Source organism: Centropristis striata, chromosome 15 (genome assembly GCF_030273125.1).
Source record: "Centropristis striata isolate RG_2023a ecotype Rhode Island chromosome 15, C.striata_1.0, whole genome shotgun sequence".
In the NCBI taxonomy this organism is placed as follows: domain Eukaryota; kingdom Metazoa; phylum Chordata; class Actinopteri; order Perciformes; family Serranidae; genus Centropristis; species Centropristis striata.
This window is the reverse complement of record NC_081531.1, coordinates 22,909,452-22,933,164: the sequence shown is the minus strand read 5'-3', so window position 1 is coordinate 22,933,164 and position 23,713 is coordinate 22,909,452. Positions and strand designations below refer to the sequence as shown.

The 23,713-nt window shown below is 36.2% G+C and overlaps 1 protein-coding gene across 3 annotated transcripts in view; it reads left to right on the top strand.

The window, feature by feature from the left end:
* hlcs (holocarboxylase synthetase (biotin-(proprionyl-CoA-carboxylase (ATP-hydrolysing)) ligase)) overlaps positions 1 to 23,713 on the top strand; it is a 74,105-nt gene that overhangs the window by 4,557 nt on the left and 45,835 nt on the right. For all 3 annotated transcript variants that reach the window (XM_059351053.1, XM_059351052.1, XM_059351054.1), the window contains 3 exons: positions 5,824 to 5,986; positions 7,919 to 8,949; positions 10,379 to 10,558. In XM_059351053.1, the coding sequence (XP_059207036.1) occupies positions 5,824 to 5,986; positions 7,919 to 8,949; positions 10,379 to 10,558 (1,374 nt within the window). The remainder of the gene's footprint in view (positions 1 to 5,823; positions 5,987 to 7,918; positions 8,950 to 10,378; positions 10,559 to 23,713) is intronic.

Here is a 23,713-nt window from a genome sequence, read left to right as displayed (position 1 = left end):
GAGAGAGCACAGGGAGGACTGCCTCCTTTATAGCAGGCCAGTGGACCTCCTGTGGGGTCAAAGGTGCCTTGACCAATGACATGACACCTGGAAGGTGTCATAAATGCAGTGCATTCTGGGAACTGAAGTTCTTGAGAGGGGACAAAATGGAGGTTCTGCCATTTTGTTGAGTTGACTTAGGAAAATGTCTCATTTAGTCCACAAATGTTAAAGTCCACAAATGAACCCAAAATTCACCTGTGGTAGAATCCCAACAACAATATCGAAATATTTTAACGAACTGAAACCCAAACAAACAAAATTAAACTCTGCCATCAACAACAATCAGACCGCATCATAACGGTCTAAAACATGACCGTTTGAGTCCTTTTCCCATGCGTTATTTCAGTCCATTGGCGGTGAACGTTTCTGCTGCTGCTATATTTATATATATGTATATATGGTATTTAAATGACGCTTGTTTCGAGACGCCACATTTATCAGCAGCCGATCATTCTCACGCTGTGATTGTAGAGATACGATTGTTTGATAAATCTCACATGAACCCTGTTGTTAGACGAAATATACACTCAGATCTGCGCTCGTTTCTACGCTCGCTTGATAAATGAGGGCCACTGTGAGCAAAATTCATTACTGTAACACATTTTTAAATTAAAAAAACAACAGAAGGTTTTTTTTCTTTTTTCTTTGGCAAGCACTTGAATATGCTGAAGGGTAGCTGGTATCACCAAAATGTATTTTAATAAAATATACACATATTTTAATTCAAACAATTCTATCATTACCGTAACATTTTACCATTTTTTCTCATCAATTTTCATTCAGATTTTGTTCTTTATACATTGTTAAAAACATTATCTTTGATTATATTCTGTTCAATTATACATTTTTAAACAAATGTATATTTATTTTTATAAAGTTTATTAAATATTTATTGAAGTGTGGGGAAACCATGACATTTTTATCTGGACGCATTACAGTAATGAATTTCTGAATCAAAAATATGTTTTAAAATGTAGAAAATATTATTTTTGCACAAAACAATTAATTGTGCCTCATCATGGCTATATTGTTCATTCATATAAAAGTGAAATATATTTATATATTTATAATCTTTACATACATAGCTTAGACTGGCTTCATGACAATCACCCAGAGGCCCCACGATACGATTTTCTCCGATACTTGAGTCACGATACCATAATGCGATTTTAAGTATTTTGTGATATGTTGAGTATTGTGATAGAATATATTGGGATTTAACTGTTTAAGTGCATTCTATGTCCACAAAATTAAATTCAATCAAGAATTTTGTCTATTCATCTCACTTCAGTCTTTTTATTTCTCCACAATGAGAGTCATACCCACAGACTGACCAACAAAGTATTCAGTCAAACTGAACTGAACCAATATCTACTTTACTACTTTGGGCTTCACTGCTCTGAATTTCTTTGAATGAAACATGAAAAAAACTTTGCAGCGTCATTTCGACAACTTCCTGAGACGCTATCCTGACAAATGGTGTCTATAGATACCTTAGATCTTCTAGTTTCATATGATACCAGTATCTCCAGTATATTCCGCCCACCGGCCGTCAGAACGATTAATATCGATACTTGGCGGCCTTGAATAGTATGCTGTATCGATCCCCCCCCCACTTATATTGTCAATAGAAAATAATGTCCTCTTACAGCACGATCATTTAAACCTATATTTACACTGCAGTGTTTGCATATTTTGACCACTGAGAACCTGTGTGCCAACGACAAATAAACAAATGTAAAGAGCAGTCAGGGCCGGAACAGGATAATTCAGCCTGGTAAACTCACATCAGCCCAGGACAAACTCTGCATATTGACAACACAGCAGGGCTGCACGATTATGGCCAAAATGATAATCATGATTATTTTGATCAATATCGTAATCCCGTCTATTAATCCTGATTATTCATCATGTTAGGGAAAAGATCTGTATTTTTATTGCACTACTTTTAACCAAACAATAGGAACAGTTTTTAGTGTGTGTACAGAGTGTCTGGTGCTTGTTGTAAACAAACAGAGATCGCTAAGTGAACACCTCCTGTAGCAGCACATGCACACTGTTCTGCTACAGAGCTAACTGTTAGCCTGTTAGCAGTTTGCAGACTGGACGCTAAGGGGTTAACATCCCCTCCGGCTTGGAGAGACTGCTGCAGGAGGACTGTGCCGCTTCGACTCGTTCTTACTCTTCTTAACGAGCCTCCGACCCTTGCGGCTCATTAAAAAGAGTAAGAACGAGTCTCCAAAAGTCTCCAATAACACCAGAAAAAGTCGCTGGATTTGTCGCCAGTCGCTTTAAAAAAAAAAAAAAATAGTCCTAAGGGGGTCTGAAAAGTCGCTAAATATAGCAACAAAGTTGCCACGTTGGCAACACTGCTTCACCGGCTTTTACAAATGGTGCGTGTTGTTGTGGCGTCCAGTACTACGTCACATCCTGGTTAGTGTTCTATCCAATCAGCAACCAGGCTTTTTTCAGGGGAGAAAAACGGCCCCGCCCCCTGGTGGTTGGTGGACTACTGGTGTGGAAAGTGCTTGATTAGATATGCAGTAGACCTGCGGCCAAAATCACGATCACAATTACAATTCGATCAATTGTCCAGCCCTACAACAGAGCATGTTAACTGTATCCTTTTTGTTGTTTACTGTTGCAAACCTGACACAAAAAGAGTTGTACTTGCATAATTAAGGCTACAGTAATATTCATATGTAATTGTTGTGCACTTTCTGAGGAGATTTTGCTTTGCACCTGTCCCTTCTTCAGAGCTCTGGATGCACATGTGTCGATCATCATGAAGTTCTGGTAGCTCTGAGTAACTAGTAGAGTGTTTTTTAATCGCCATGCACATGCATCGCCTGCCTGCTTTCCGATAGAGTTTACTCATAAGAATCCATGGTGACACGGGTGTAAAAAACATTTTAAATGTTCTAGAATCTCCCATATTCAGCTTTATGCTTCACCTTAACTCATTAAGTTGGTCATGTGACTGTGACAAGAAGTGACTTCTCCAAAATGTGGGTGTGACTGGAAACAGAAATCTAAAAAAGTAGCTAATTTCAAAAAATAATTTGTTGTTAAACAGCACTATTAATGTCCCAATTTTAATATATGTTGTGGAGATGCAGAGAAAAAGGCAAATTTGTGTTTCTGTAAGCAGAAAAGGTGTCGAGTTTATTTATATTAAAATAAGAAATATCATAAAAATAAATGCCAAAGTTGACATATATGTCCTGTACAACGACATCTATTGCACGTATGTGGTATATCCCCCATCATTTTCTTTCAAGGATAAATGGGTCTGGGTTCTTATTGGTTAAAACACAGAATGGGCTCAGGGAGGATAGTTGTTTTATATTGACATGCTGAGTGTGGCGTACCTAGCATGCTTTTTTTTTTTTTTTAACATTCCTCTTATGTTAGCTTTCTGTTACTATCCATGTTAGCGGGTCGGTTTTGATCGTGTCTTAAATGAAAATATTAGTCTTAATATTCTTCGTGTGGTCCCCTTGGCCTTTCTTTTGACAACATACCCCTCGTTTTTAATTTTTTTAAAATGGTAAAATGAACCTCAATTAATTATTACAGAATTATATAAATAAATAAAAGGTTGTTATGCTGCCTGAGGGGTATAAGACGACATCCGTCAAATAATTTGTTTTATTTCTTTTTTATTCTAATATTATTAACTATAGTAACACCTATAGTGTTAGGGTCAATTTTGACATGTATATATATTTACATTTACATATTCGAGCGGGGTCGAAACCGACCCAAACAACACGTGAACATACAACGTTATAATTTTATGCAGGACATTTTTAAATTTAGTAAAAAAAATTTTTTTTTTGTTTTAATTTTGTTTAAATAGAAGTTCCTGACAAAGTCAAAAAGCCTTGATGCAATAAACAAAAGTTTTGTGGAACTTTCATGCATTGAAAACCAAAAAACGGGTCGGTGCAACCCTAACACAAGAGGAAGGTTAAATTAGCCTCTAACAATGTCCTTTGTTTCTGATCATGCCTGTCATTTTGTAGCATTTTGTTGCACTTTCCTGCAGGACTTTTTAATACGCTCCCTCTCACCTCTTTTCTCTCTCCTTTCTTTTTCCTGTACTGTCTTTCTTTCTCCATCATGTACATTCTACACACTGACTCAATGTCACGTTTATTTCCCTGTGTTGTTTTTGCTTCCTTTTTTTGCATTTTTAACACTGACCCAACAGTCTGTGCTGATCTGGTATTCACCCAGCACTCACTGTGGTCAGTCCAGCCCTGACAGCATGTAGCTACTGGCCTCATTTTTGTATGCATTTATTTTACAGAATCCCCTATCCCAGGGGTAGGCAACCTTTACTAACAGAAGAGCCATTGTTGGCAAAAAAAAAGGGAAAAAATGTTGGAATGGAGCCGCAAACCTTATTTTGAGCCTCATGATGAAGAAGAACAAAGCCTACCATGTCTAACATTACTGATAGGTCTTAAGGAGCATTTATTAATGTTTTTGTCAGAATGCAGCAAGGACCCAAGAGCAAATAAAAGGCTAAAGGAAAATTGAAAGCGCGTCTTGCTAAAGAAACTCAAAACTAGACTTGAAGTTGGCAAAATTTAGAGGTTAAGGGGCCAGACCGTAGACTTTGGTAAGCTGTGATGCACATTTTAGTTAACTAAAATGCAAAGAATATATATTTTAATGCTGTATATAAGCTACACATTTTTACTGAAGGGTACAAATTGCTTTCACTGCAAAAAAGGTATGTCTAAAAACAAGATAAAAACACTAAATCTGAGGGAAATGATCTTGCTGCATGGACAGATAATTTCACTTGACAAGATTTCTCAAATTAAGATTATTAAATCTAGAAATAAGCATGTTGAATGCTTAAAATAAGAAATTAACTCCTAAAACAAGATAAATTAAAGCTGCAAGCAGCGATGAACTGGCCTGAGCAGAGTGCACTGACAATTATTTGTTTCTTACCAAGATAAAAAAAAACGTTTTAGATCATTTATCTTGTTTTAGGAGTTAATTTCTTATTTTAAGTGTTCAACATGCTTATTTCTAGATTTAATAATCTTAATTTAAGAAATCTTGTGAAATTATCTGTCCATGCAGCAAGATCATTTCCCTCCGATTTAATGTTTTTATCTGGTTTTTAGACACACCTTTTTCCAGTGTTGGGACTACACCAATGATGAATGAAAATTTAAAGAAATATTATAAATATATAAACATTTTTTTGTCTCAGCCACAGGGAGCCACTGCAGACGGCCTGAAGAGCCACATGAGGCTCGAGAGCCTCAGGTTGCCCACCCCTGTTCTATCCAAATGTATTGCTAATTTATGGTAGATTAATATCATTAAAAGATGTAAACTGTGCATTAACTCAGGCATCACATTTTTGCATGTTTACCATTACCATTTCTCCAAACTGCAGCTGTCAGAAAATTTCTGCACAACATTCTAATTTGTATTTTGGGGAAACCAAAGTTAGTGAGTGAAGGGAAGCCACATCAATAACTCTCAGTCCTGCTCTGAGGTAGGACAGGTTTTAGTTTTGACATCATTTCTTGTAGTCTTGATAAATACAAGACCAGAAGGAGCTATGTACTAGTTCAAATATGATAATCCTTGGAAAAAAATGTACTGCCTTTTTGTTAAGATTTTATATTTTATGTTGTTGCACCTCATATCATGTTTCTGAGATGTTTGTTTAGCAGACAGACATAATGAACTGTGTGGATCCGTACCGGATGTGAGCTAAGCACAATTTTTTTGTGTTGTTTGCAGGTGCTGAAGTGGTCTGACTACTGTCTTCCTCTGGCCTGTAGCCCTGGCCAGCCATTCAGGGCCGTAGCTCAGGCCAGTGTAGATAACTTCAGTCGGCTCGGGGTGGCTTTTATCGAAGATCGTCTTCAGCTGGACAATGGACTTATGCCTTCAAAGATAATCCGTATGTTGCCTTCAATCACATTTCAAATTCCTCTTTTTTACTTTCAGTGGGCTTTGTTATTGACGACAAAGTATGTACAAGACAGTCACTGTACAGGAATAAAATTTTCAATTTTTTGTACAACATCCACCCATGACACAGCACAAAAAACTGCCCAAACATCCAAACATAGACATACATATACAGCCGCTGACAAAAACTTGTAAATGGACAGAGAAAAAAAAAAAAAAAAAAAAAAAAAAAAAAAAAAAAATATATATATATATATATATATATATATATATATATATATATATATATATATATATATATATATATATATAAATTAAAATAAGGATTAGCAACCAAAAGGATGAAATACATGGAAGAAAGAAAAATGTGGAAGAAAATAAATAAGTAAATAATAGAAAATAATACTAATTAAAAACTAAAAATAAAGTAATAAGAAAGGGGGGGGTACTCAGAAATTATTGTTGAGGGTTTCTTATAATACGAATAAGGGGCACCATATTTTGTAGAATTTGTTCTCCAATCCCCGAATAGTGTATCTAATCTTCTCTAGATTCATGCAGGATATCATGTCTCTGAGCCAATGTGAATAGGAAAATTCCTCTTTTTTTTTTTATTCAATTTTTTTTTTTTACATCACCACCTCAGAACACGTTCCTCATGTGTGAATTTCTCTGGTAATTCACACTTCACTTAATGTGCTATGCATAAAAGTTAATATAATATAATAATGAGTTAACCAACAAGAATAAGTTACAAGTCAATTCCCATCTAACTTTCTCAGATCTCATCATTGTAGTTGGTTCCCAGTACTTCTTTTGCAAGTTTTGTCTTGAGGCTTATAGGGTGTTTATGTATGATCTGCTCTGGCTTTACCAACTTTTCCCAGAGGGGACATTCAGTGAGTTTGTTAGCTCTGTTAGAATCAAGGTTATTATAGTTACAAAAACTAACAAAATAACGAAAACTAGAATTGAAAAAATATTTTTGTTAACTGAAATAAAAATAAAAATAAAAACGAGAGTTTTTGGAAAAAACGATAACTAACTCAAACTATATTTTGTGGTTACAAAACTAACTAAAACGAACTAAAATTATAGTGAAAATGTGCCATTGTGGCTGCAGGTTACAGGTGCTAATGCTATCTGCTGGATGTGTATTTAAACACTGTTTGGTAACACATTTTTATATGAAATCTCAGCTTTTGAGCTCCCAATCGGCCCTTAAGGTTTAATTAATTTACTATGATTTATAGCTTGTTAAGGCCTTGTTAACAGCTTACATGTATTTTTTGTTTTCATAGTGCACTGTAAAAAATGTCTGTAGACTGTAAAATGATAAATAGGTTAATTCAGTTTCAGTAACAATGAAACACTGTAAATGTATATATCAGCCAAAACAGTATTTCTTACAGTTTTATTTTTTGAAAAATACATTACTCCACTGTGAAATTCACTGTAATATGTATTTAATGTAATATATATACAAGCAACCACTGTAATTTTTGCATTTATCTTTTGTAAAAAATACTTTTTCTCCCTTCTAAATTTACTAAACACCGTATCTCTAACAAAAATATACTGTAATATTTAATGGTAAAATCTTTTTAAATGGTAAATCTAATTTATGCGGCATTTATAAAGTATTTTCTTGTCAATTATATGACAGAACAGTGTTTCTTTTGATGGAAAAACTTATTTATACAGTAAAAAATTGAATAATATGGCAATCTTAAATGTGAAATCAACAGTGCCAATATCTTTTTACCGTAATATTAAAAAAGTTCTACAGTGTTTATTACGGTAAAGTTCTGGAAACCACAGCTGCCGTTTTTTACCATAAAAACAACAGTTTTTTTTTTTACAGCGTGTAAGCCATTAGGTTGCACTGACATGTTTGTATATTTCTCTGATATTCCCATAGCTGTCCTCCTCAAAGAATCCACTCTCAGTGAGCTGTTGGAGAAGCAGTGTCCACAGAGCCCAAAGACTGAGACATCACAATGTCTCTGCAGCACCCAGACTGGAGAGGGTGCTGCTGAGCCTTCGCGCTGTCACCTGTCAGTTGACCAGCAGCATCTCCAGTGCCGTAAAGGCAGCCTCTTCCTCAGCCCGGACGTAAAGAGGAGGTTAGAGGAGCGAAGAGGGTCCGAGCCGCTCCGCAGCACCAGGGATCTGGGGCCGGCGTGTGACTCGGAGGACCTCTCCTTGGGGAATCATCACCACATGGAGGACCACAGACACCACCTCCATCTGTCCAGCTGCCACGAATGTTTGGAGCTGGAGAACAGCACCATCCTCTCCGTCAAGTATGCCTCAGCTGAGAACATTCCAGACCTCCCCGATGATAACTTAGTAGGGCTTGATAGTGAAGATGAGACTCTGGATGATGTTGAGCATGATGCCAAAGGATCTTCAGGGCAATTTGACTGTAGTAGCAAACCGCCAAATATCCTGCTGTACACTGGTGGTTGCGATGAGCGTTTCCAGGCGGTTCGTCAGCTTTTATCAGAGTGTATAAGCATGGAAAACAACATCATGTATCCCCTCCTGCCACAGCAGGCACTGAGTGACCCCTGGCTGGACAACACCAGGCTCCTTGTTCTTGCAGAGAAGGAAACCCTGTCCCCAGAACTTCAGACCCGTTTTCTCACATACCTGAGCCAGGGTGGCAGGGTCCTGGGACTAGCCTCCAGCCTGTGTCCTGCAGGCCTCTGTCTAGAAGGCAGGGAGAGGCGGCAGGGACTGGTCAGCAGGCTGAGCTTCACCAGGGAGGACAGCACAGAGCTGGAACTGAGCGTGTTGGCCAGTGGGAAGGTCTACATCAGGGATTCTCAGGGAGGAGGGGAAGTGGAGCTCTGGGGGGAGCTAAAAGGGGACGTCCCTCATCAGAGGGACATGGTTGTAGTCAGGGTAACCCATGGAGGTGACGGTGGGGAAGCTGTCCTCTGTCAGGTAAAGACATGACATTATTACAAACCTTTACAGGGCTCAGTATTGTTTGAAATGTTTCCTACAATTAGAATTTTATAACTGCTCAGTATCCATATACAGTCATTAGAAAAAATATTAGCCATTTTCCATGGTTTTCTTGATAATAAAAAAAATCATGGATAATGTCTAGATATCAGCTCTTATGAGCTATTTTTGTTGTTATCATTATATTTGTCCAAACAAATGTACCTTTAGTTGTACCAGGCATTAAAATGAACAATAAATTGAAGAAAACAAGGGTGGTCTAATAATTTTTTCCATGACTGTAGTTAGGTGCACCTGTATTCTACCATTAGGAAAATAATAATTTTCAGCCAGAGAGGAGACTATATGTTCACCATCGTAGTTGTAGTTTGCAGTGGTGCCCAGTACATGCATGAGAGGGAGGAAGAATTCTAGAAATTTCAAAAAAAAGTCCAGCACAACATCACCACTAACTACAGACCTCAGTAATGAATATTTCATATTCTTATTCTTATTCTTAATAAGCTTTGTTACGGTTGAATATGTGGCAGAGCTGTTGTACTGGATTGCATTAGATTGTAAAGGTATGCCTAAAAAAAGTGTTCACTGTGCATTGAAATGCTGTGTTGGATGCTAAAAGGTTGATGTGTGATAATAATGCTTATTTTATTCCAGATGGTTTGGTTCTCAGAACCATCTGAGAAGCCATGGCTGAAAAGGGACATTGTGTATGGACCAATTGAAGAAAGGAGAATAAATAAAACATTGAATAAATATCCCAATAAACATTGGTACTATATGTTCAGTATCAAGTAGTTTAATAAAGATGCTAATGTTTTGTAAAAAGGGTTTTCATATAGGAAAACATATATGCAGTTACCAGTAGATGCCAGTTGGCCTCTAGAACTGTCCTGTGAGTCTGGCTTGTGTAAAAGAGAACAGGCTTTAGCTGCTCACCAGTAGTACAGGCAGGGCTCAGTCCCATAGCTTTACAAATTAGTTTTAGGTCACAACAAAATTAATAAATATGTAATGCTTACATTGCAATTGTAATTTTTTTATGTATTGTTTGTATAGTCATGGAAAAAAGTATCACACCACCTTCTTTTCTTCAGTTTATTGTTCATTTTAATGCATGGTACAACTAAAGGTTAATTTGTTTGGACAAATATAATGATAACAACAAAAATATCTGATAAGAGTTTAATTTAAGAGCTGATATCAAGACATTAAACATGGTTTTCTTGATAATTATTTTGGTTATTATCAAATGTAGCTTTAGTTGTACCAGGCATTAAAATGAACACGAAATTGAAGAAAAAGAGTGGTCTAATAATTTTGTAAAGCGTATGTTAATATTTGCAATAGAAAGAAGAAATCAAAGTTTCGAAGCTTGTTAGACCTGCTCCATGTGTCCTGTCTGCAGGTCCATCTGGAAATTGCTCCTGACTCTCAGAACTTGACGTCTGAAGGTTTTGATGAACTGAAGGTCAGCAACGCACTGCGTTATGAAGTCCTGACAGAGATCCTCACCTCTCTGGGCGTCAGCTGTGAGCTAAACCAGACTCCAGCCCCAAGCCCAGTCCACCTGTTGGCCACCTCTCAGGTAAGATACACATTGCTCACCTGTCTCTATTTTGGCAGGCTGCAGGACTCAGATAAGGTCACAGTAGCTGTACCCCAAAGTCAAGGATCCTTCCTTGGTAGGCTCCTTTCTTCAGTCGGGTCCTCCAGAGTCGAGGCCAGAATCCTTCCTTTCACTGGTGTAACGCACAAATAGAACAGCCTTCAGTGTGCAGCTGTGCGTCATTGTGTAATTGGACGTCCTGCTTAAATTCAGCGCTATAATTTCTAAACCAGTTCACCACATGGATGTGTCTTTGGCATCAGCACTCTGACACATTAGGGAAAATGGAAGAAGATGCTTTAAGGTTGAATCTTCACTATTTAGCAAGTAAAAGCCACAAAGTGGATTAAACCTGAAGATTTCACTGATCCTGGCTGAATTTGGCAGTTTAATAAAAGCAGCGACGCATTGTGACAGCCAGCCTGTCCGCGCCCCCCTATCCACCCACTAGATGTGTGCAGCGCCGTTTCGCCCAGGCGTAAATGGTGGAAGATCTAAAATCCCCACCTCTCTCTCTGTCATGGCGGATGCCGGTTGCCGGTTGCGGTTTTGGATGCGTCGGAGCTCCCAAGCTTAGTAGGATAGAGGCAGTGGAATAGTTAATCGTCATGCGTCTCGTTTTCCCACTAACAGCAGAAACCTAACTTCACCTTCAGTGTGTCAATCGATTGTCCCCTGGATACCTGTAGTTTTCCCGGAGCGGATTTCCTCTGTGGCTGGCATATTGTCCACTGGATTCCTGAAAACTCCTGGAGCAGTTTCCCCCTTGGTCGACATATTGCAGACACTGACTGACATTAATTTAAGGTACCGCACTGTTTTTCTTTTTCGTTGACAGAGTTTTTTTTCTTCTTCGGTGGTTTCTCCGGAAAATTTTTTTTTTTTTTAATTCTCATGAGGAGGATTCATTTAAAAGTACAGAGGGTTTTTTCCTGTCTCTTTTTGTTCCCCCATTATAGTATACATGAACTGAAAAAAACAAAGAAATGAACTGTGAGTGAATAATGTGATGGACTTTTGGACTTTGTGTTGTGTGAATACATTTTTCTTTAACAAAGATGCTTTTGTGCTTTTATTGTTTGTTGACGTTCTGGGTATTATAAAAAGGAATACCCTGAGAGGTATTATCTTTGTGTGGTTATAGTGTTGCGGGTATAAAATTGTGTGGGGTTGTACTTTTTCTAAGAGAAGGGTAAAACTGAACAATATAAAACCTGACTGACCAATAATCTCAAATGCCAGGAGAGAGACCTGGTTGGCACCCCACCTGTGACCCCCCCACACATTCAACTGCACCTAAACTGTCACAGCATAACTCACCATGGAGATGTGTTCTGTGATTTTTTAATTTTTAATTTTACAGTACAAATACAGTTATTTATAAATAACAATAACGGATAATGGCGGACTTTCAGTCTTGCGAACACAATAAACAAATGTATAACTTTCTGAATGGCATAGCAGCGTAATAACTTTGCACATAGTACATCATCATCTAATGCATATATATGAATTGACAATAACTTTGGCGACTGAGATGGCATCAATTAACTTAACTGGCAATTCATCAAGATGATATTTATTATCTTTTGGCTAAATATTCTGGCATTTGTTTATGGATACGGTTTGCATGACTTTGAACACAAGTTTTGTAAATTATGTGATAACAAATATTCAGTGTAAACTGAAAATACGTATATATTTAAATTCATATTGCACCGCCAGTGTCGCTGTTTCTTCGCTCGCCATTTTTAAATCTTCGTGCGCAAGGCATTATGGGTACTCGGGGTGCACGGAGGACACACACATGCATCCTTGTAATTTGGCCAGAAGAAGGACTCTGTCCTCTGGAGGATCCTGGACATTGGGACATTCCTTCAGCAGGTGTCGATGACGTAGAAACCTTCAAATTCATCTGTTTGAGCATCCTTCCTTGACATTTGGATACAGCCGGTGATTCTCCTCAAGTCTGTTTGTCCAAGCCAACACAGCCTATTGCTCCCTGCAGCATCAAATACATAGAGAGAAGTAAGAGTGCCTGGAACATCAAATGTCTCATGTTTTCTTTACATTTGTGTTGACATCCTGCTGCTCCTTAAGAACAAATATCTATTCACCCATCATTATCATTATCCGTCATCTAACCATCCATCCACTCATTCATTCAGCCATTCACTCACACACACGCAGTGACGACCAGATTGTTTTTATTAGAGTTAATTGTATGAGCGGCAGCACAGATATCTTGCATGCTACACATGTGGAAACAATTTGGTTTCCTAAATATATGCAAATATATGAGCATATATGCAGCAGGCTGACAGCAGGTCTGTGTACAGACGGCCAATACAAACGTGAGGGTAGAAAATCAGTCTTTGATCAGCCATCACAGTGACTGACTGCAGCGACTGCCGTTACGTTTGGATACCATACGCGTTGATTTTTGGAAAACACTCAAGTTCAGTCTAATGAATTATATATATTATATAATCTCAATTCATATTTACATAGTTAAAGAAGCCAAAAATAGTTGACTCTCCACTCAAGCTGCTCTATAACCACAGACAGAACAATGTATGGACAGGCATATTCAGAAGGCCTGGGCTTCATTATGTCCAGTTTGTGCTGAGAGATCAATTACCTTATAAAAAGTTCCTAAATTTACATCTACTTCTCCCTCATTGAAGAATGAAGAATCCACAAATATATACAGTAATGGAAACTATTATGAGACCACCATTAGGCCTGGTACAAAGGTACATTTGTTTGGACAAATATAACAACAACAAAAATAGTTAATAAGAGTTTAATTTAAGAACCGACATCTAGCCCATTTTCCCATAGTTTTCTTGATAAAGATTTTGATTGTTTTCATCAAGAAAACTATGTCAGCTTTTTCACCTGAGAGCAATGCTTTCCTGTACAGCAGTGGTTCCCAAACTTTTTTAGCCGTGCGCCCCCTTCTATGTCCCAACCGGGTTGACACACCCCCAATCCCCCACACCTTCAAAAAAACAAAATGCAATAAGCTTTTTTATCGTCATATTAAAGGCGGCATGTTTAATCATGTCCAAATGACCAGAACACACGTATAATAAAATAATCATGATCACAACAATGACCTCTTGCATTTGAATTAATCTGAAACACTGTAACACCGTTTCAATATAATGCAACAAAGTTATGTGCAAGCTTCCACTTTTAAGAGCAAAGAGGATGATGACAGGCTCAGGATCAGAGGCAGAAAGAGAATGAGTTGGGAAAATGTTATAATATTTTGAGCCACGTTGAACAAAAATTGCAGCAATTTTAAATGACCGTGGAGGTTACACAACCCCGTCATTTTTTTTTCATTTTTCCTTTTTTTTTTCATTTTATTAATTCTTCTTTTCGAACGAAAAAATAAACAACATAAACTACAACATCGTAGGCTAGATGCATATACATATACATACACATACTCACATAGGGACCATGAAATATATAAACATTTACACACATACAGTATATATAGCCCTATACACATGCATGCGTCTGCCCCGTCTAAGTAATAAGATAGAAATAAGAACCAGTTAACTTAATATTCAATACGCATATCCTTATATCATTTATGTCATCATAACACAGGTTGGAAAAATGGAGGAAGATAACTTCTTCTACGCTTCATTTTAAGATGATGTGCATTTTGAATAGCCTGCATTGATTTATTGATTAATATTACGGTTTTTGATTTTACATTTTACAAAGGAAATGTTTATTTACACGCCTTTATTGTGTGGGGGAAAAAAATTTAATTGTGTAATTATCAGACCGCCATTAAATTTTTCATCTTGCGCACCCCCTCGTGGCAGCTCACATCCCCAGTGGTCCACGCACCACACTTTCGGAATCCCTGCTGTACAGGATCACATTCTCACAGTTTCACATTCACACCTGGAAGCTGTCCAGTACAATCACTGCAGTTGTTGAGGTTAAGGGCTTTCCTCAGGGGCTCCTCGTGGTGGTAATGAGGGAAGGGGCTGCTTTTCACTTTATCCACCCTGATCTCTCTTATCTGGGAGGCTGAACCGATGACCTTCCCGTCACAAGCTCACCTGTCTGACCTTTAGGCCACCAGTGCCCTGGCCTGGATTACAGGTGTTGTGCTGCAGGTAAATTCCTTAAGAATGTATAAGAAAATTGCAACAATGGCAGTGTTACTTTTGGACCGTTGGGCAGTCTGTGGCCTAGACCAGTAGTTCTCAACCTTTTTGAGTCACGACCCCCAATTTAACATGCATGTAGTCCGCGACCCCCATTTACTGAACACAATCTCACAGTTCAGATGAGACAAACTCAGTTGATACGACAAATTTTGGACAAATAATGAAGCAGACAACAACTAAAACATCTCTCTGTCTGTGCATTTATATATTTTTTTATATTTTATTGTTACTTTTAATCTAAGTCCTTTGCTATAAGTTTAAAGGTCCATTCTGACCTCCTGAGTGTGTAACAGTCAGCTTCAAGCCAGAGACTCCTTGGAAAGTAATAACTTGCTACTTTGGAATTTGTCAGAAAAGACACAAAATTACCCAAAAAAGAATCAATTTGACCAAAAATTACATAAAATTAAGCAAAAAAGGACTCAAATTGACCACAAAATGACCACAAAAGACAAAAAATAGCCCAAAAAAGACACAAAATGACAAAAAAAAGACACAAAATGGCCCAAAAAAGAAATGGAATGACCAAAAAAGACACAAAATTACGAAAAAAGACACAAAATGACCAAAAAAGGAAACAAATTGACCAAAAAGACTCAAATTGACAATAAAATGATAAAAAAAGACACAAAATTACCAAAAAAAACACAAAAAATGACCAAAAAAGAGTAATGTGCTGCCCACTGCTCCTTGCATGGTGTGTTCACCTGTGTGTCAACAAGGATGGGTTAAATGCAGAGGTTGAATTTCCCCATTGTGGGATTAATAAAGTAATTAATCTTCATCTCATGGAGTAGGAAAATTGCATTTTTGATATGCATGTTCTAAAGAACAACCACTAGGGGGAGTCAGAGCTCCAGATTGCCGAGAAGCAAACAACCTGAGCCATTCTTCACAGCAGCATGCATCACATTTCCTAATGTGACCGTCCACTGGCTAGTATCGGTGAAGTGGGATGTCCTGTTTGGCCTTCCTTAACCCTTTGATGCACAACATATAAACACCTTCTAATGCACAACATGGGTCAAAAATGACCCACATTCATTCACATCATTGTTTCCAGATTGGTGTGTCGGTTGAGGAGGAGAGCTGGTCTCCGTGTACCTCAACACGTCTATAGAACGCTTCTCTGCTCCGAGTGGACGACGCTTTAGAGCTCTCATTCAGTCTTCCAATTGTCAGGCGGTCTTTGTCTCTTGATATTTAGCTCTTGAGGGGTCTTGAGTATGAGTGGTGGAGCTTTTCATTAGTACTTGTTGTCAGGCACCACTTGCTCTCAGCAGGTTGGAAGCTCTGTACCTCATTACATAGAATTGAACAGATTCCTTCCCATTCATGTGCCAGATTTAATATTTTAAACACATTTCGAGTTCAGAAATTGTATCTTTGCTGCTTTTGACTTAATATCTCTTGGTTTTGCACTTTAGTCGGACAAAAAAAGCAACAAATGGATGTTACCATAGACCATAGAGAGAAATTATGATGGATATTAGAAACATATTTGAACCTTTTTTAACTGGCAGTCGACCAACATGGGTTTTAAAAATTAACAATGGCAAATTTTTCTTTTTTTTCCTCTGCATCTGATAAAAAAACATTAATTGAAAAAAGGATTAGGGCTGGGCAATAAATCAATATAAAAAATATATCGATATGCTTTAAAATGTGATAAAGAATTAGACCATATCGCATATATCGATATAGTTCAATTTTTATTCTTCCTTTATATATAAATGCTGCCCTTACTAGGGTTTGTCATATTAAGTTATTTTGTGATTTTTGTTATTCTTTTCTCATATAAATATATTTATTTTAGAAAAAGATTGGCCTATTTTATTTCATAGGGTATTTTTCCTTAAGATATTTTATTATTTAAATATGCACTTCATGGAGCTTTGATTTAAAAAAAGGTTCTCCTGTTGTTATACAGTATTTATGTTCACTTAAATAATCGGTTTCCATAAAACTACTTGTGACATGTCATATTTGGCTTTGAATGAAAATTTGCTCTCACTTTGTGATAAAAATATCAGGATATATATCTTATATTGATATTCAGCCTAAATATATCAGGATATGACTTTTGGTCCATATCGCCCAGCCCTAACGAGTAGTAATAATAAAAAGGAGACAAAAATCTCTGAGCCAAAATGTAAATATAATATAAAGTATAAGCTTTATATAGTTTGCGGCGTAAACGGCAAAGAAAACGAAAAAAAACAAACAGCATCTGTTTTCCCTGTAAGCCACAGTGTCACTTTAAAACTGCTGATATGCAATTAAATGTACAAAATGAATACCAGACACCAAAAATATTGGAATTTTTTTTTTGTTGGAATTGGATAATTTTACAATTATAATTTTGCTGGTGATCTTTCAGTCCATAAAGAACAAATGCAGGAAAAAGCAACTACAGCAGATACATTCTTGTGCCCTGTTCATACTGAATGTAACAGGCAAAAGTATTTTATAAACCACCAGTATTTTATTTACAACCAGGATGTGTTTGTTATATAAAAAATGCACTGTTTCTTTTTTCATTAGTAGATCTAAACTGTCTCTTATTTTTACGACTAAATAAATGTTCAAATATAATCTAAAAATAAAAAAGGGAAAAAACCACATAAATATACATAAATAAATATATAGTGTAGTGTTCTTCTCTGGTGGTCCCAGTGAAGTATTTAGGTTAAAAATATTAAGAAAATATCAATTAAGCCAGTGAGCTGAAGAAGTGAGACTTTAGTGGGATAAAGAAGAAAGCTAGTGAGTCACTTATACCTTATTATGTACAGCATGTGCATTTTCACCACACCTAATTATTAAATAAATTATTTGGCCACTGCTTCCTACTTTCATGCATGAAGACGTTAGGGTGGGGGAGACATTTTTCGTTTGCAGGTGTTAGCAGGCATCAATAAATGAATTGGTCTACCAATCAATTTTACACTTAGCAGACCAAATAATCCACATATCAACCAATAATGACAACATTTTTATATTTTATATAATATTTTTTATTACTGTCACTGTTTAAATAAATACACTTTTTTTTTTTTTGCTGAAATTACCAACATGATTGTTTAAGCCAGGTGAACCTCAGATAAGTTGTCTTCTAATTAGTATTCAACATTCCTTAAACAAGAAAATCCAGTAAAAAAAAACAACCATTGGCATATTTACATACTGTCTGATAGAGGTGGGGGGAAATTAATATATCACAGTATTGCAATATTTTGCTTGGCAATGTTATATTCATCCATGGCCGCCAAGTGTCGATATTTATCGTTCAGTATTTTCACCGTTTTTGGTTTATTTTGGACTAGCGGGCTCAGAATATACTGAGATACTGGTATCATATGAAACTAGAAAATGTAAGGAATCTATAGGCACCATGTGTCAGGATATCATGTTGGGAAGTTGTTTAGATAACGCTGCAAATTTCGGCTTTTTGTATGTTTCATTCACAAAAATTGAAAGCAGTGAATCTCGTTGCTTTTGAAAGTTTGATAAAATGCTGCAGTTGTTGTCGTCCATACATGTTTGCTATCAGTTCAGTTCAGTTTGACTGAATACTTTGTTGGTCAGTCTGTGGGTTTGTTTCTCATTGTGGAGAAATAAAAACACTGAAGCGATATGAATACACTGAGAATTTTCTCTTATTTCACAAAACAATTCTTGATTGAATTTAATTTTGGACACAAATGCAGTTAACAGTTAAATCTCAATATATCGGATTGCAATACTCACCTTATCGGAAAATGATTAACCCTCCTCTTATGTTGCGGATCAAATTGACCCATTTCAGTTTAACAATCTAAAAAAAATATTTTAAAGTATTTTTTCTGGATGAAACTTCCTCTGCTTTGCTTAATAAGTGTAATCAACATATAAAATAAAAATTGTTCATTTCCTTGACCCCGTTCGGGTCAATCTGACCCAGAACAGAATAAAATTTACTAACCTCATGCGTTTACTCGTGAGTAAAATTTTCGAAAACTCCAAGTCATGTAAAACTTTTGTTATAGGTCTTGCCAATGTACATAAAAAAGTTGCATTTTGTATGAAAAACCAGTGAATTCTCCTCATTGAACCTGATCTGTGAGAGGTAAAGAACACCATTGCACTAAATATTGATTGAAATGGTTAGTAATGGAATTATTAATTAAATATAAATAATGTTTATTCAGATTTTCTGGTTCCTGACACTTTTGGATAATTAAACATGCCCACGAACGTTATTGCTGTTCCTAAGAAACAACATAACAAGAAGATTCAGATTGCAATAATATCGTATCGTGACTCATGAATTGTGATAAAATCGCATTGTGGGGCCTCTGCTGATTCACACCTCTAGTGTCTGATAAGTAACAAGAATCTTAATAAAAAATGTAAAATACTATAAACATATAAGTAGGCCTGTCACGAAAACACATTTTTTAGGAAGATATAATTGCCCAAAAACTATCATGATAAACGAAAGTATCGTTGTATCGATGTTGTTTTAGTTTTAGAACAATATTAGAGCGTAATAAGTACATCGTTTTCCACAAGAATTAATTTTTAAATCTTAAATAAAGATACATTTTTAAATTTTAAATAAAGGATATTAAACATGGGAATTGAATTGTGGAAAAGAATTATTAAAATTTCCTAGATAAATAAAACATAAATAAATAAACTACAACCAAAACAAATAAAATAGACTTTCAGTCTCTGTTTACAAAACATTGCACTTCGATAAACATTATTTGTTATATCATTTTTTAATTAAAATAACATATAAACAGCTGGAATTGCTGCTTGAGATTATTATTTTTTTCAGCAAATCATACTGCCTGTCAAACATTTGCAGCATTACTTTTAACCCACGGCAAAAAGCACAAAAAGTCACGCATGTAAACAACAATACATTTGGTCCAGAAAAATACTATTGTGTCCATTTTTATATATCCAACGATAAGTCGATATAGTAATTATGGTGACAGGCCTACATGTAACGTACATTATAAGAATTAGATAATATACACTATCAAATGAATAATGATGACCATTCATACACAGGCACATTGCGCATAAATCTTACCTGTGTCATTAAATTGTATCAGTATGTCTCCGTTGAGTAATAAACGGGTCAGTTGTGTGGTGTGAGAGCTGTGTGGGAGCGGGGGCAGCTGCAGCAGCTGTAAGATCGACACTCTGCCGTAGTGGGTGTAGTAGCAGGACTGTTTGCAGGTGATGAAAACCCTCCCAAGCACACACTAATGCATTCAGTGTGGTGGTGATCAGTGCGGCTGACTTCCATCACAGCTCAGTGGGTGTTCTGTTCTCTGCCATAAGGTGGTAAATCACTGTTTCCCTCTGTCTGGAAGTGAAGTGGGTTCTTGAGTTAAATAGAATCAGGACTGGAATGGATTTGTCAAAGCTTCTCTGACACCGAGGTGTGAGGACCCTATTGTAATTGGTCAGTGTATTCTTATTCTTATTCTTAGTAGTAGTAGTATTCTGCCAAATGAATTGCCTTTTTGGGGGCTTTTTTGTTTTTATTTTATTTTTATTGGTGAGATGACATAACAAACAAGGTGACTTGAGGGACAAAAGTAGAGACAGCAGACATACAGCGCAAACAACAACAAAGAAAAACATAAATGTACAACGATTTGCACAGAGGCATCACAGGTGTGTGTGTGTGTGTGTGTGTGTGTGTGTGTGTGGATGAGGGGCAGATGCTACAACATATATATAAATATATATATAACATGGCTCACTTTTTGGGGCCTTTATCATTTTCCAAAACTCACCATATTTGGAATATACATCAATCTCCCTTGAAATTGACGTATTCTAGTGTTGAGTGGACGTGGAAAAATGAGTCACTAGCGTCCCCTGGAAAATTTCAAAACAGTCTCACAATATAGGATTTTTTCACGTAGACACGAAAATTTGGTACATACGTGTATCATGGGAAGACGCACCTGAAAGTCTCAAGAACCAATATCTGAAAACGAACAGTTGGTCAAAGTTGGTCAGTACTATCACAAAGCCTTTGGGATTATTATTATTATTATTATTATTGTAGGATTTATTCAGAAGTGCAGAGGATTATTGTGTGTCAAAGCTTGTTAGAGGTGATGGATATTCTCTTCAATTACAGTTGTCAGTTCATAGCGTTCCTATGGAAGTCCAGTATTGATACTAAATGATGTTTTGGCCTTCATTGGGCACTGCAGTGGCTTCCAGGCTGCGCTGTCATTAATCTAATGGGAGCCATGACACCCAGATGATCCTGTAAGATGCCTTTAACTCCCACTCTCGACCAAGTAGGGGAGTAAGGAAATATCCATAGACTTGAGTTAGGGCTGGGCGATATGTCGATATAAAAATATATCCATATATTTTTAAATGTGATATGGAATTGGACAATATTGCATATATCAATATAGTTTTTAAAAAAAAGATTTTGTTATATAAATGCTGCCCTTACTAGGGTTTGTCATATTTAGTTCTTTTGTAATGTTCGTTATTATTTTCTCATATAAATATATTTATTTCAGAAAAAGATTGGCCTATTTTATTTCATAGGCTATTTTTATGTAAGATATTTTTTTTATCTAGATGCACTTTTTAGAGCTTTGATTTAAAAAAAAAAAAAAAAAAAAAAAGATACTCCTGTTGTAATTCAGTATTTATGTTCACTTAAATAAATGGTTTCAATAAAACTACTTGTGACATGTCATATTTGGCTTTGACTTTGATATATGTCACATATCGATATTCAGCCTAAATATATCAGGATATGACTTTTGGTCCATATCGCCCAGCCCTAACTTGAGTATCACAATATTATGTTTTGTGGTGCTTAATCTATTCTTAAACACACTAGTGATTTTCCTTTTTAATACAGGAAAACATACAAAGAGTCAGTAGTTCTATGATGTTGGATGTTACAGGGGCCGGGAGAAATGCAAATGCAGATCCAACTTGTCTACTTTTTTATGTAAATGGAAGCCTGTTCTTCCCTCAAAAATGTCAGTATAGGTCGTGTGTACAGGCAGCGAAAAATTAGCTATATTTACTAGGGATGGGCGTAGAAACCTGCCAACTCGATTATCTATAACGTTGACGATCAATTAATCGATTAATCGCTGCATGCATACATGGGCAAAATAAAAGATATATATAAAACAGTACTATGCAAAAGCTTGTTTTGATAACAGGAGGCTTTTATTTTGAAAGGACGAAAAGAGAACTGATCCTGCCAATGGTAAAAGTAAACTCAACTGAGATTTAACTGTAAAGAAAACATCAAGGAGTTCAGTGGCTTTTAGCCCCCGAAAAGCCATGAGGTTAGTTTTCACCGTAATCTTCATATTTAAATGTGTTTTGTGTTTAAATAAGTTTTGGATAAAATTAAACTCAGTAATTCATGCCAGAAAGGTTTGATACAGAGAGCTAGTTCTGCTCAAATTTATCCTCTTGTATTTCTGTGTGTTTTATAATTGTTATTGCAACTTTCAGTTTGCAAACTGAAGCTTTATCAGCTTAATTCTCAGCTCATTGGCTGATTGACGTACGGCCACTGAACTGAATGCTCGTTGTGTTTCAGTTCAGTGATACTGATATTCAGTCAAAGATAAAATAAAAATTAAAAAATACACAGATCGATTAAAAATTCCACTTGATTGACCAAATTCTGAACGATTATTAATCGATATGTGCAGAGGTGGGAGAAGCATTCAGACGATTTACTTCAGTAAAAGTACTAATACCACACTGTTAAATGACTCCACTAGAGTAAAAGTCCTGCATTCAAAACTTACTGAGGTAAAACTACAAAAGTAACGGCATCAAAATGTACTTAAAGTATCAAAAGTAAATGTAGAATGGACCCCGTGATATTGCTAGATATTACAAATATATGATTGTATTTTAATTTTTGATACATTGTTTTGCTGTTGTCAAGGAGGGTTCAGGTTATTAAGGCACTTTATATACCGTTATGTGGTTTCATTTTAAAACATGCATAATCATTTTAAATCATCTTGTTTTTTTCATGTTAAATCTCGACTTAAAAAGTAACTAAAGCTGTCAGTTAAAAGTAGTGCAGTAAAAAAAGAAAAATATTTGCCCCTAAAAGTACAAAAGTATCAAAATGTACATAAAGTATCAAAAGTAAAAATACTCGTTATGCAGAATGGAGGCACTCACATTGTTCTATATGTTCTAAATATATAATTAGATTATTATTATTAATGCATTTATGTAAGCAATGTTTTATTGCTGTCAATGTAGTGCTCATTTTGACTATTTAATATACTTTATGTGGTTTAATTTAAATGCGTAATCACTTTAAATTTATCATGTTTTTATGATAAATCTTGACCTGAAAAGTAACTAAAGCTGTCAGCTAAATGTAGTGGAGTTAAGAGTACAATATTTGCCCCTAAAATGTAGTGAAGTAAAAGTATAAAATTACATTAAAAAATACTCAAGTAAAGTCCAAGTACCTCAAAATTGTACTTAAGTACAGTACTTGAGTAAATGTACTTAGTTACATTCCACCACTGTTGGAAACATATTCTAGAAAGGAGATTTCCACTCAAACATTATTTTAGATTACATGACATTAGTTGTGCATTTGGCCACGGCTTGTGCTGTTGCATACAGTAAGTTGGGTTGAAACAAGACTTACAAAGACGTCTGACACTGGGACCAATCTGTCATGCTCCGTCGGTTCTGTGACAGGCTCTGATGAGCCGTCTGGCTCATCTAAGCTGAGTTTCTCATCCATCTGTGAAATGTCAGTATCATACGGAGTTCAGATCATATCCTGTTATATCCTGTGAGGATGACTTCATGTTAATGTCAAATCAAATTAAATGGAATCAGCTTTTTATTTATAGAGTTGCAATTACAGACAACGAGAGAA